The sequence below is a fragment of the Pan paniscus genome, chromosome 5 (assembly GCF_029289425.2).
Source record: "Pan paniscus chromosome 5, NHGRI_mPanPan1-v2.0_pri, whole genome shotgun sequence".
NCBI lineage: Eukaryota > Metazoa > Chordata > Mammalia > Primates > Hominidae > Pan > Pan paniscus.
The window spans coordinates 60,941,649-60,956,829 of NC_073254.2; the positions used below are offsets into that span (position 1 = coordinate 60,941,649).

The 15,181-nt window shown below is 35.7% G+C and overlaps 1 protein-coding gene across 3 annotated transcripts in view; it reads right to left on the bottom strand.

Moving 5' to 3' along the window:
* The window catches only part of RCAN2 (regulator of calcineurin 2), a 273,184-nt gene that overhangs the window by 227,709 nt on the left and 30,294 nt on the right, over positions 1–15,181 (bottom strand). For all 3 annotated transcript variants that reach the window (XM_008958687.5, XM_034962208.3, XM_055113663.2), the window contains exon 2: positions 9,564–9,790. In XM_008958687.5, the coding sequence (XP_008956935.1) occupies positions 9,564–9,788 (225 nt within the window). In that variant the 5' untranslated portion in view covers positions 9,789–9,790. The remainder of the gene's footprint in view (positions 1–9,563; positions 9,791–15,181) is intronic.

The following is a 15,181-nucleotide window of genomic DNA, read 5'->3' on the forward strand; positions in this document are numbered from 1 at the left end:
CTATTTATATTAGATAAAATAGAATTTATATTAAAAAAAGTAGAACAAGACAAAGAAAGCCCTTATATAAGTTAAAATGATTAATTTGTTAAGAAATAACGGTTGTAAATATACATGTGCCCAACATTGGAACATCTAAAAATATAAAGCAAATATTAATAGATCTAGAGAGAGAATAGAGAGAGAGAATAGAGAGAGAGACTATAACACAATAATGGTAGAGGACTTCCATACTCCACTTTCAGCAAAGGATAGATAATCCAGACAGAATATCAATAAGGAAACATCAGACTTAAACTGCACATTAGACCAAATAAACCTAACAGACATATACAAAAGATTGAATCCAACAGCAGCAGGATATATATACATTCTTTTCAAGTGTACACATAATATTCTCTAGGATAGATCATATTAGAGCACAAAAAGGTCTTAACAAAATTTAAAAGATTAAAATCATATCAAACATCTTTTTAAACTACAGTAGTATATAAAATTAGAGAACAATAACAGAAAGAATTTCAGAAAATTTACAAATACAAAAAAATTTAACAAGATGCTCCTGAACAACTAATGGGTCAAAGAAGAATTTAAAAATATCTTGAGACAAATGCAAATGGACACACAAAATACTAAAATCTACTAGCATACTATGAGATACAGCAAAATATATCTAAGAAAAAAACTTATAGCAATACATGCCTACATCAAAAAAGAAGATTTCAAACAAAAAAACATAACATCATACCACAAGGAATTAAAAAGAAAAGAACAAACTAAGCCCAAAGTTAGTAGAATGAAGGAAATAATAAAGATCAGAAAATAAATAAATGAAATAGAGACTAGAAAAATAGTAGAAATTGTCCAAAAACTGAGTTGGCCTTTTAAAAAGATAAACGAAATCAACAACCCTTAAGCTAGCTTAACAAAAAAATCTGAGAAGACTCAAATAAAATCAGAAATGAAAGAGGAGACATTAGAACTGATACCACAAGAATACAAAAGATCATAGGAAATTACTATGAACAATTATATGCCAACAGTTGGATAACTTAGAAGAAATGGATAAATTCCTAGAGACATAAAACCTACCAAGACTGAATCACGAAGAAAAAGAAAACATGAACCGACCAATAACAAGTAAAAAGATCAAATCAGTAATAAAATGTCTCCTACCAAAGAAAAGCCCAGAACACGATGACTTTATTGCTGAATTTTAACAAACATCTAAAGAACTAAAACCAATTATTCTCAAACTTTTTCCAAAAAATTGAAAAATGAATACTTCCAACTGTATTTTACAAAGTCAGTATTACCCTGATACCAAAGTCAGACAACTACACTACAAGACAAGAAAATTATAGACCAATATCCCTAATGAACACAGACACAAAAATCATCCACAAAATACCTGTAAACCAAATTAAACAGCACATTAAAATGATTGTTCACCACAATCAAGTGAGATTTGTCACAGAAAAGCAAGAATAATTCAAGAAATGCAAATCTGTAAATGTGATACAGAACATTAACAGAATGAAGGATAAAAACCATATGGTTATCTCAACAGAAACAGAAAAGGCATTTGACAAAATTCAACACTCTTTCACAATAAAAATTCTCAACAATTTAGTTGTCAAAGGAATGTACTTCAATATAACAAAGGCCATATATAACAAACTCACAGCTGACAGCATACTTAACATTGAAAAGATGGAAGATTTTCCTCTAAGATTAGAAACAAGACAAGGAAGCCACTCTTACCACTTTTATTCAACATAATACTGGAAGTCCTAGCCAGAGCAATTAGGCAAGAGAAAGAAAGAAAAGTAATCCAAACTGGAAAGGAAGAAGTTAAATTGTCCTTATCTGCAGATTACATGATCTTATACATAGAAAACCCTAAACACTACATCAAACAACTGTTAGAACTAATAAACAAATTCAGTAAAGTTGTATGATACAAAACCAAAATACAAAAATCAGTAGCATTTCTATATACTAACAAGGAACTATCTGAAAAAGAAATTAAGAAAACCAACCAAATTACAAAAGCTAAGAAAAATCAAATACTTAGAAATAAATTTAACCAAGGAAGTGAAAGACCTGTACACTGAAAACTATGAAACATAATGAAGGAATCTGAAGAAGACACAGTAAATGAAAAGATATTCTATCTTCAGAGGCTAGAAGAATTAGTATTAATATTAAATATTAACATTTAATATTATTAAAATGTTCATACTACAGAAAGTAATCTATAGATTCAGTGCAATCTCTAACAAAATTCCAATAACATTTTTTCACAGAAATAGAAAAAAAAAATCCTGAAATTTATATGGAACCACAAAGGACTCTGAATAGCCAAAACAATCTTGAGTAAAAAGAAAAAAGCTGACTACAAAGCTATAGTAATCAAAACAGCATGGTAGTAACATAAAAACAGGCATGTGGACCAATGGAACAGAAAAGAAAGCCCAGAAATAAATCCATGGATTTACAGTCAATTGATTTTCCACAAAGGTGCCAAGAACACACAACGAAGAAAAAACAGTCTCTTTAATAATAATAATGTTGGAACAACTGGATATCCACATTCAGAAGAATGAAATCAGAACTTTAGCTTATGACATATACAAAAATAAATTCAAAATGAAATAGACTTACATAAGACTTAAAACTAAAACTACTAGAAGGAAATGTATGAAAAGAATTGTTGACTTTGGTCTGGGTAATGACTTTTTGGATATGACCCCAAAAGCACAGGCAACAAAAGCAAAAATAAATGTGATTACATTAAACTAAAAGGTTTTTGCACAGTAAAGGAAACAATCAATGGAGAAAATATTTGCAAAGAAAGAAAACATTTGTAAATCTGACAAGGAGTTAGTATCCAAAAATACATAAGGAACTCAAATAACTCAACTGCAAAAAAAACAAATAACCTGATTTAAAAATGGGCAAAGGAGCTGAATTGACATTTCTCAAAAGAAGACATACAAATGACCAATAAGTATATTAAAAAGTACTCAACAATGCTAATGATCAGGGAAATGCAAATTATACCACAATGAAATATCACCTCACACCTGTTAGGATGGCTACTGTAAAAAAGGTGAAAGTGTTGGTGATGATGTCATGAAAAGGAAACTATTACACATTGTTAGTGGGAATGTACATTGGTACAGCTATTATGGAAAACAGCATGGAGTTTCCTCCAAAAACTAAAAATAGAACCACCATTTAATCCAACAATCCTACTACTAGGTATATATCTAAATAAAATGAAATTGGTGTGTTGAAGAGATATCTGCTCTCCATTATTCATTGCAGCATTATTTATAATTGCCAAGATATGGACTTAACCTAAGTGTTCATCAATAGATGAATGGATAAAGAAAATGTGGTATATATGAAATACTAGTCAGCCTTAAACAAGAAGGAAATCCTGTCTTTGCACAACATGGATGAAAATGCAGGATAGTATGTTAAGTGAAATAAGCCAGGTACAGAAAGACAAATATTACATAATCTCACTTACATGTAGAGTATAAAAATGTCAGACACATAGAAACCGAGAGTAGAATGGTACTTATGGTACTTACCAGGGGCTGGGAAGTTGTTGAACAAAGGCTACAAAATTTCAGCTGGACAGGAGGAATGAGTTCAAAAGATCTATTCTACAACATGGTGACTTTAGTTAAAAACAATCTATTGTATTTTTAAAAACCACTAAGAAGGTAGATTTTATATATTCTCCCCACGAAAAAGTAGTAAGTATGTGAGGTAATGTATATGTTAATTAGCTCAAATTAGTCATTACATAATGCATACATATTTCAATACATCATATTGTATACAATAAATGTACACATAATTTTTGTTAGTCAATTGAAAATAAATTATTTAAAAATTAAGAAAATAGACATGAGCATCTTATGGGCAAAATACATTGAATTGCTCACTTTATGGCATTTCAGATTTCCATGATAAATTCATTCTTCTCTTTGAATATGGAATGTAGATTCATTTTTATGTTTTATAGATTTACAACCTACTGTCTGAAACTCTTGAGGAGTGATATGTTTGGCATTCTGAATTGGGGGATTTGGATGTGTAATACTGGGCACAGGGCTCATATTGTGTAATGTCCCAGCAACATCTGGGGCAGCCCCTAGTAATTAAAGGGAGGAATATTTCTACAGAGAAATAGCTGACTAGTCGAACTACAAGTAGCCTCTTATCAGTTCAGGTCAGATTTTAATGAAGTGATGTTTTGTCTCACAATGGATTGTGAAAAAAGTCTCAGTTTTCAGATGTTCAGATTTTAGTACTATACATAAGAGATTGTGGACCGGCAGTTGTAAAGTTCAAAGTAAACATCGACATTCTCCTACAAACTAGAGTGAGGGGAACTCAGTAAAAACCACAAATAATCAGATTTAGCTTTGAAAATCCTTTAGGATGCTCTCATAATGCCTGCAATGTTAGACTAGCTCAGCGTTTAGTCAGCTGAACTCGAGAAGAAGAAATTGGTTCAGATTTAGTGGATATGCTGAATGAAAGTGTACATCTTTGAATATTAGAATCACTCTAGCTACTTGCAATGCATTGCAATGATCTATTTACAAGACACACAAAGACTAAGAGAACAGCAGAGCCAGGTCTTTCACCACATGCCCATTCTAGTAGAATATACTCTTTAATGGTTGGCAGAATTACCACCTTATTTTTAAAAAACTGTGTATGTTCATGTGTGATATGTGTATGTCTGTCTGTGTGTGTAAGGAAATGAATACAGTTGAAAATATGCTAAATGTCCTTTTGTTTTGGCATCACTGTCAGCATTTATGTTTATTAGTTGTTTGCTTATTTTGAATAGACCACTCTTGGTACATTATAAATTAAATTTAAGCCTATCTTGTTTACCATTGAATCCCCAGAACCAAATATCATACCAGCTTTCAATAAATATCTGTATATCAGGAGGCAGTAGTGCATAATGTTTAAGAGCATGAACTCTAGTCTGGCAGCCTAGATTTGAATCCTGCCTTGGCCACTACTAGCTTAGACCTGGGAAAAGTCTCTGCTCTCTAGTGTCCTCACCTGAAAAATAGGGATAATGATACTTATACCAATGTAGATGGACTAATTTATACTATAATAACAAACCCCAAAATCCCAGTGGCCTGAACCAACAAAAGTTCTTGTTTGTTTGTTTTTCTTGTTGCATTACATGTTCATGATAGGTTAGCTAGGATTCTACCCTACATCATCAGTGTCCTTATTCCAGGACCCAAACTGCCTAAGCCAGCACTACTTGGCACAATGCCAGTTTCCCTAACAGAACAAAAGGAACATTCTTCAGGGTCCAATATAGGTAAATTAAATTCTTGGCCTAGAAATGACACAAGTCATTTCTGCTTACACATTGGGTAGAAACAGCCAGTAGGGTCCAGGGAATACAATCCTGACATGCACCCAGGAAGTAGAGTTACAGAAAGATACTACCCTCATAGGGTTGTCATGACAAATAAAGGTCTCATGTTTATAAAGCACCTGGAAAAGGACCTGGCACCATGCCAAATGCTATATAGGTATTTGCTGCTGATGTTATAATTATTAATAAATTGAATAAATACATATTTTGGAGAAATATCTAATGTCGATGACGGGTTGATGGGTGTAGCAAACCACCATGGCATGTGTATACCTATGTAACAAACCTGCACGTTCTGCACATGTATCCCATAACTTAAAGTATAATAATAAAAAAAAGTCACCTTTCAGGTTTCTTCTTATTCAATTGAATTTGGCTAAACATTTCAGTCATTGCTTCACTGTTCCCCTTTAGCAAGCAGTGCATTCCAACGTCCTACCCAGCAGACCCTTATGTGTCTTTAGCATAGACACAGGGCAGCTCAAAAGACAACCTTCCTAGCCTCACCTTCCTCAAGATGACTTCTGCAGCCCAGCTGGATCCCGAAAGATGAACCCAGGGGAGTGCTCTGAAGAGAAATGTACCCTAGTAATTTTCAGGTGTTGGATACTGTGAAGATCACAGTTTTAAATGCGTTTCATACAAAAATATTTATACTTCAAGCTGTAGCACGCACACAGCAATCTGCATTTATTGGTTTCAGATGCCAATTTCCTCCAGCTCCGGTTCTCCTTTGTGTTATATAAACAAATCTCAACCATCTGGACCACAACAAGCCTCACTGAAGTATGTGCTCACTCATTGCAAAAGCATGAAATCAAAATACAATCTCACAGAATTCTGCCTAACTGAAAATTGGAATGAACATTACGGACAACACAAAGCTGTTTTTTAACATGTGCTTTAGGTGTCAGAACTTAGAATGTAAATAGGACAGCAGAAATGAGCATATCAGAATATTTATCACTTTGCACAGAACAAAGTGATACAGAAATAAACAGATCCAGATCACATCCTGTGCTGTTACTTATATTATGAGAAGTTCAATTTAGTACCCCATAAATTTCCTCAAAAATGAAAAGGTATCTCAGACATGTAGGAAAATAGAGAAGAGAATGCTGCAAGACTCATTTGTGATAGAAAGCAAAAGGTTTAATTCCTACCCAACTATGGAAGTTAAATATATACTTTATAATAATTGCAAGACAAAGGCTAAACTTAAATCCATCAATATCAAGACACAATGATTTCAGAAGCAGGCTGTGCCAAAAAAGAAAGGACTCTGCCAAAACAAATTACATATGAAACCACCGACCCTCGTAAACCTTGGAAATGAAGGCTAAGCATCATTTCTGATGTCTCCACCCCTTGCTATAATTCCAGGCTGCTGAATACATCTTCCCAAAGCCAAATATAAAAACAATTACCATGGCCAGCCTTGCCCATAGGCAAATACAAGGAGTGCTGGAAATGCTTTTTGCTTCTTTTCCCCCTGCCTAAAAATATCTCCCCACCAACTTATCACAGTGCCTAAAATGTCCACCCTTTGTGGAAAATACCCATCATCAGACTTCATGGCTCAGATTCATGAAATCTAAACCTTGTGGAAAGAATATTCTGACAGAATGGAGTATGATACTTAATGTCTTAAAATAAGTGATTTTATCATAATAGTTTTTTAAAAAGGAGGTTAAATGAAAGAAATATGAATTTCTGGGTCTGGAAGAGAAATATGCAGTGAAAATGAGATGCCACAAGACTCCCCACTTTTTTTTCTGGAGTCCCAGCAATCATGCCTCCTGGCTATTGTCAACTTATCTGGTAACTGATTATCTTCTTTTGTCACCTTAAACTATATAGATATAATTAAGTCAAAATTAAATCCATGTCAGATTATTTGGTATCCTAAAGACTGTCCACAAAAGGAAGAGTAAAAAAAGAAAAAAAAAATCTCGCTGAGGTAGGACACTTTCTGATTTAATAAACTGAATTACATAGACTTCAGCCAATTATAAAATTCACCTCCATGGCTGTAAAATGGTGATCTAAATCATTTGAAAGTGAGTGCAATGAACTATATTCTTGTTTATTTTGCCTCAATATTTTATCAAGATCATCCTAAAACCAAATACTATTTCCCAAACTGCTATGCACAAACTTCGTATACACATTAGATGAGAATATCTTGTAATCCATTATTCAATCACAAATCAGAATATCAAAATAGATGTGTACAGACTCCCATGAACTTCCCCCTCCAGCCCCTGTCCTTCTATGTCCTCAGTTCTAATTCAGTTAATCAGCCATTCTTGAGCAGCACTGCTAAATGAGATTAGCACCTTCCTAGGCCTCATTGTTTCAATCTACTGGGAAGTATTTAATCAGGAAAGAATGAAAACCCTCATTAAATCTCTAAGGAAAATCCTTCTAATTGTGATATTTAGAGAAATGGATATGATGAGAATACATAGACTGTTGCTTTATAGTTTATGGCAGGTATATTTCAGAGGAAACTACTTGCCCTGAGAAAATTATCAATTGTGATAATCTGGTTATAATCCAAGAACAAAATTCTCAGTTTCTTCCAAAGAAGAAATTGGCATGTGCCACTTTCTAACTTTAAATAGTCTGATGATCATAGCACTGGAGGTTCTAATTATATATAATTCCTTGCATTTCAAGCTATTTTCAGCCCATAATTTCAACAGTTCAACTCCACACTGATATCATTATAAAAATATCTTTAAATGGCTTAAAATAGTTCCTAATCCTCTGGGATGGTTTTCTCTGTGGCTATCAGGATTGTCTACAAAATCAATCATATCCGTAAATCAGACTTCCAGTAATTATGCCAGACACAGACTTCAGCAATGGGCAGAAAGAGCTAAAGTCTGTGAAACAGCAATCATAAAGCCTACTCTTATATCTCACAGAGTCATATACTTTAGTTTAGAAAAAAAAAAGCCTCAGCCGGGCGCGGTGGCTCACACCTGTAATCCCAACACTTTGGGAGGCGAGGCAGGCAGATTACGAGGTCAGGAGACCATCCTGGCTAACACAGTGAAACCCCATTTCTACTAAAAATACAAAAAATTAGCTGGGCGTGGTGACGGGCGCCTGTAGTCTCAGCTACTCAGGAGGCTGAGGCAGGAGAATGGCGTGAACCCAGGAGGTGGAGCTGGCAGTGAGCTGAGATTGCGCCACTGCACTCCAGCCTGGGCAACAGAGTGAGATTCCGTTAAAAAAAAAAAAAAAGAAAGAAAGAAAAAGAAAAAAAAGCCCCTTTATCCAAAAAATTTTGTCCATGTTTCAGTAGTATAATAGTGGCTTTTACAACTAAGAATCTACATCTACAAGGGAAGGTTTAATCCATTTAGATACCCCATTCAAAGGTCAGAGAAATCTGAAATAAACTTTGGAAAGGTCTCCAAATGGAATATTTACTGTGATTGCCAAAAACATTTACACTAAGTTAAGTCTGTTTCTTAAAATGGGAAGCTGGAAAATGTTAATACATAGACAACCTCATTCCCCAATCATTTCAAATTGAGGAGTTACTGCTTCATTCAAATTCTTACAACACACACATGGCAATACCACCATGGTATCAATGAGCAAAGAAGGACTCAGATGCCAACCAACTTACCTTCTCTAATATCTACTGTGAGACTTGGCTCACAGTTTAAGAAGGCTTTTTTAGAACATTCATCAAGCTGCAGGAAGGCTGGAGGTAAAATGGAGTTTGTACTGTTTTGAGAAAGGCAAATTATATTTATGGCAGAATAGGGGAAAAGGAAACTTTTAGGAGTTTAAGACATCTGCTTCCTAGCCTAAGGGGCATTTCCTACAATCCATATTAACACCATTTGTTTTGCTAGATAGACCTGTGAGTCACAGAGGACTCAATTTGATTCAACATATTCTCATCTACAACCCTGTCAGATGTATCTCTAAAGTTAGTTGATAATAGAATGGGATTTTCTTATCCTGGTACACATGCCAAAAATAGAGCCAACTAAACATTTCCAAAAACTTCAAAACACCAACCACAAATGAACAACAGGATTACTTGGAGATAATGCCATATCTCCCCATGTTTTAGGAACAGAAAAAGGCAGCTTACCTTGCTCTCTTCTCCTTCAAACACTGACTGGTGAACATTGCACGCAAACAACGAGTTGGGGAGGTCATTGAAGTCAGTGATTGCTTGAAAGGCTTCTTCTGCAAAACAACGAGTGACAGCCCAGTCCCTGTCTATGCAGCACAGTAAGAAAAGTCCTCCATCTTCAGGGACGTGTCCCTGCTGCCCCGGGCTCCTCATTCCGATGAAGTATGATTCTCCCCTCATTCCTGGGGATACAAAGATGAGCATGTGTTACTGCAGAACAAATTCCTTAAAACTCAGTTTTTGGGTCACAGTTTTGTATTGTCAGGGGCAGAACAGTGGAGTACGATTACGAGCAGAGGCAGGGGATATTGGAAGGGAGAAGATCTGCAAGTTCACATGGTTCCCTTGATCCCTGAACCAGAATTTCCCATACAGCTCTGCTCTGGGGCAAGAACCGAGTCAGTACTATGGTTTTTTAAAACAAACAGACAAACAAATAGGTATAGGAAATGGAGATCACCACCTCTACTACCAATGTCTATCATGTATTGAGTTCCAGGCACTATTCTAAATGATTTATATAAATTTAGAACATCAATTACATACATTAACTACCTTATTTAATCTCCACAATAGTCTATAAGGTTGGTACCAATATTTTCCCCAACTTACAGATGGGAAAACAGGAACAAAGCAATTAAGTAACTTTTACAAGACCACTGACAAAATGGCAGGGCTAGGATTCAAACTCAGGGAAACTGGCACCAGAGCTCACTCTCCTATGCCACAGGAATGAAGCAGATCAAAATAAGTAGAAGCCTATATTTAAGAAAGTATGATCTACTTCATCAGCACCTGAATCCTGATCATGATAACTCTAACAGGTAATAGTTCATCCTGTGAGAGTACAGTGAGAGTAAACACACCACACACACACACCTCCCAGATATTTCCTCTTCTGACTGAGATAATTACTTCAAGTCATTTGTGAACCAGGTCCAGATCCTAAAAAAATCAGTGCTATCTTGATCAATCCATGGTGCACAGGTCCCCGTCCCTCCTTGCCTCGTAAGGCTTTCCAGTATTGATTTCACCTAGCTGTGTTCAATCCTTCTATTATTTTTTCACCCCTTATATTTGCAGTTTGCCTAACTGCAGAGTTTTTCCATTTTTTTGATACTGGTACATAATTTAGTGGATTAGGTCAGTATCCCCATATAGTCCAAGGCTGGTATCTACTTTCTTCTTTTGTACAGATTTTCATGCCTGTGATACTATTCTGCTCAAAGCTCAATAGTTAAGAGGCTCGGAAAGTGAAATAACTTGCTCATGGTTACGCAAGTAAGACTGACTGAAAATTATGACATGGCTACTGAATCATCTTCAGGAAGCTCCATGTTCTTCAGTCCCATCATCACAGATGCTCAGAGCAAAGGACAGAAAGGTGGGTACCACTAAACATCAATCTGCTCTCATGAAGTTTAGTTAGATACAAATTCCAGATCCCCAGACAAAATATCAGTTTCTGCTTATCTCTCTCTTGAACTGTGAAATAAACCCTTGAACCTCATAGTGATGAGGTTATGTTTTTTATTTTCATTTTTCCTAGAAAAGCCCCAATGAGAGTTGGTAAGCAGCATTTTCTGGCAATAATGCATTACATATAAAATCTTAAGCCCGGTTGAGGTAGGAGCCAAAAATTAAACAGTTTGAGGTGATATCTCTAAAATCAAATCATCAAAATTGTGGTAAATAAAAATTTCTATATAAAATATAATAAAACAATTCTTGCACTCCAAAGTTCTTCAAACTCCAATTAGCGCATTTCCATATTTAAATCAACAAAATACTTATTTTAAATAAAAATATGGCACATGTTTTATTAAATAATCTAAAATATATGAATATTTTTAACTAGAAGGAAAAACATGTAATAACATTAATATAAAGGGAACTGAACTGCTAGACAACTTCAATGAAACATGTGCACGTATTTTCTTTCATATTTATTTATACTGTTGCTTGAGTATTTTAGCATAAAACACCTAATTACCATCATTTATTAGAGTATCAATTGTTTTAATAGTAAAAATATTTACTAAAAGCATCATGAAAACAGTAGCATTTTCATTAATAGTTTACAGGAAAATGTGTGTGTGTGTGTGTGTGTGTGTGTGATGGAGTTTTGCTCTTGTCGCCCAGGCTGGAGCGCAATGGCGCAATCTTGGCTCACTGCAACCTCCACCTCCCGGGTTCAAGTGATTCTCCTGCCTCAGCCTGGGCCTTCCGAGTAGCTGAGATTACAGGCACGTGCTACCACGCCCGGTTAGTTTTTGTATTTTTAGTAGACACAGGGTTTCACCACGTTGGCCAGGCTGGTCTCAAACTCCTGACCTCAGGTGATCCACCCGCCTGGGCCTCCCAAAGCATTGGGATTTCAGGCATGAGCCACTGCACCCAGCCAGGAAACTCTTTTGATAATGAAGTCATAATCATTCAGCAGCTTACAAATAGATACTGTGTCAATTTGGATTTTATTTTTAATCTCATCCCTCTTATTTAAAATATTTTAAGTGAATCAAAACATTATAAAACACTCTTAGATGTGTTGTAAGAATGTTTCAATTATTATTTTTCCAAAAAAAATCTAAAATCCATTGCCGAACAAATTAATTAAATAGATCAAATTTTAAGCTTAACTCAGGACTCATTTTAATCTACTCAAACAGCCTTAATTTCTATCCTAAGCTGTAACAATATTATCTTCATGAGATTTTATTTTAAGCTCATTACTTTCAGTAAAGATTTAAGGGTGAATGCATTTTTGGCAAACAACCTACTTTACTTACATGGAGAAATACTTTAGAAGTCAGAGCTTTGAACAAAGAAATTCTAATTTCTCTTTCTAGTTTCATTACTAACTCACCCCATAATTTGGAGAAGCCAAGTGATCATTCTGGAACTCAGTTTATCCTTGTAAAACAACAACAAAACAACATTGAACTGCCTCCTTCTGCAGAGTAAGGGGAGGTAGGGGAATGAAACAGGAGCGGAAGACGTGATCAAAATCAGTATTAACCACTACATAAAAGAATATGTAATATGCAGTTTTGCAATACTGTAATACACAGTATTGCAATTTTTACTGCATGAACTATGCAGTAAAAACACATCGTGATAATTTCAGAGCAAGGCAATTATGCTTCAGTATTGCCCAAATAAACAGAAGGAAATTCTGAAGATTAAGAGAACTTCCCAATAAAGAAGTATAAAGGTCCCACAGCCCAAGTTAACTGGTTTGTCTTTGTTTCCTCTGTTGTTGTTGTTTTTTTTCCACTTTTTCAGAGAGGGTCTTGCTCTGTTGCCCAAGCTGGAGTGCAGTAGCACAATCATAACTCACTGCAACCTCCAACTCCTGGGTTCAAAGTGATCCTTCCACCTCAGCCTCATGAGTGGCTGGGACTACAGGCATGCACCACCATGCCTGGCTAATTTCTTCTTTATTTTTTGTAGAGATGAGATCTTGCTATGGTGCCCAAACTGGTCTCCAACTCCTAGCCTCAAATAGTCCTCCCATTTTGGTCTCACAAAGTGCTGGGATTACAGATGTCAGCCACTGTGCCCAGCCTGGTTTGTCTTTTTTAATTAATATCAAACTGTTAATCATTGTAAGAAACCTTTGAGGCAACCATTGTCTACCAAGATTGACATATGTTGTCCTTATTTCTAAATCTGAGGTTGGCCATCCAAAGGAGAAGAGCTTCCTTCAGCTAGGAGGCCATTTTCCGGGAGGGCTTCCCAACCTCACCCAGGCTGGGATGAATGTGGTGTTCTTTCTCAGAGCTCCCTGAGCACCCTGCACAGCCTTTTCTCATAAAATTGTCCTCCAATGCAGCTACTATTGTGATTACTACTTTACTAGTCTGTATCTCAATCCAGATTGGTATTTCTTGAAAGCAGAGGCTGGGTTGTCTTCATCCATGTATCTACTGGAAAATATAGAAAGCCCTCAAAATAATGTTTGGCTGAATTAATGAATTATATAAAAAAGAGTCACTTTTTGGAAATAACAGACCAGCAAGTGGGTTATAATGTCCAACTTAAAATGTATACACTAATGATATACTATTTCAGATGTCTACACTAATAATGAAAACGATCCTCTCATTTAAATTTAAAGGTTTGATTTCTAAAATGTAATTTTACAAATGAAAGATAGCAAGAATCACTCAAAGATAGCAAGACTCACAGGATTCCTCTAGCTAAAATTTAATAATCTGTGGACAATAGCAAAAATAACATTAATGTTTTTTAATGAGTTAACTGAAGAAAAACTGGAAAATTCAAAAAGCTATAAAGAAGAAAATAAAAGTAAACCATAATCCTACTATCCAGAGAAAACTCCTGCTAACATTTTGGTATATTTCATTCCAGTGTTTTTTTTACATGTAAAATTTTTAAACAAAATTGGGATCCTGCTGTTTAGTATACCACTCCTGTCCTGCAACACTGATATAATCAAGAGCAGTTCCCTGTGTGATTATATATTCTTCAAAACATTAATTTTAATAGCCACATTGTATCCCAGTGTATGAATCTGTCATAATTTAATCACTCTTCTGTTGTTTGACATTTGGAAAGCATAAGTTTCCATCACCATATGCATGTGGAAAAGAAAAACCACTATCCACTATTAAAATATAAATCTTCCCATGGGAGAATTTCAAAACTTCTTTAGATAAAGAGAAGAGACATCTTCATGAAATACTGGAAAGAGCCCTAAGGGAATACCTTCATGCCAGTCTCAAGCTGTAAATAGGGGGCCTTCTGGGCTGTGGCTTTCTTTTTTTTCTTTTTTCTTTTGAGACAGAGTTTCGCTCTTATTGCCCAGGTCAGAGTGCAATGGCACGATCTTGACTCATCGCAACTTCCGCCTCCCGGGTTCAAGAGATTCTCCAGCCTCAGCTTCCCAAGTAGCTGGGATTACAGGCATGTGCCACTACGCCCAGCTAATTTTGTATTTTTTAGTAGAGACGGAGTTTTTCCACGTTGGTCAGCCTGATCTCGAACCCCTGACCTCAGGTGATCCGCCTGCCTCGGCCTCCCAAATTGTTGAGATTACAGGCGTGAGCCACCATGCCCAGCCAGCTGTGGCTTTCTTGACAGCAGAATGGAGAAGGAACATGGCTTTGCCTACCTTACAGATCTACATGAAAGAATTTTGAAGGCCCCCCCTGCCAATAATGTGTGAATGAAAGCTATTTATTACTATTGTTAGGCTTATCAAGAGCAAGCCAATGGCAGAGGAAGTTGGCACTGCAGATGTGGCCATCATCTTCTACTGTTAAGTGTGTAAATGAGTTTCAAACCTCCAGTGTATGTCCGTGAGAGTAAAGCCCATATCATTACAATGAGAAACAAGCAGCAGTGCAGCTTGAATATTTGGTATGAGTTTGGGTGAAGACCCTATTAGGAGGAAAAGATATTTGTAAGGCAAAAGAAATTAATTAAAACAAAAAACAAACAACTTTCCCCCCCAGAAAACATCACCAACAACAAGATGACAGTTTATTTAAATATTACAAAGTTAATGGCAATGAAGACATAGACAATTGCATTTGACTCATTTTAAT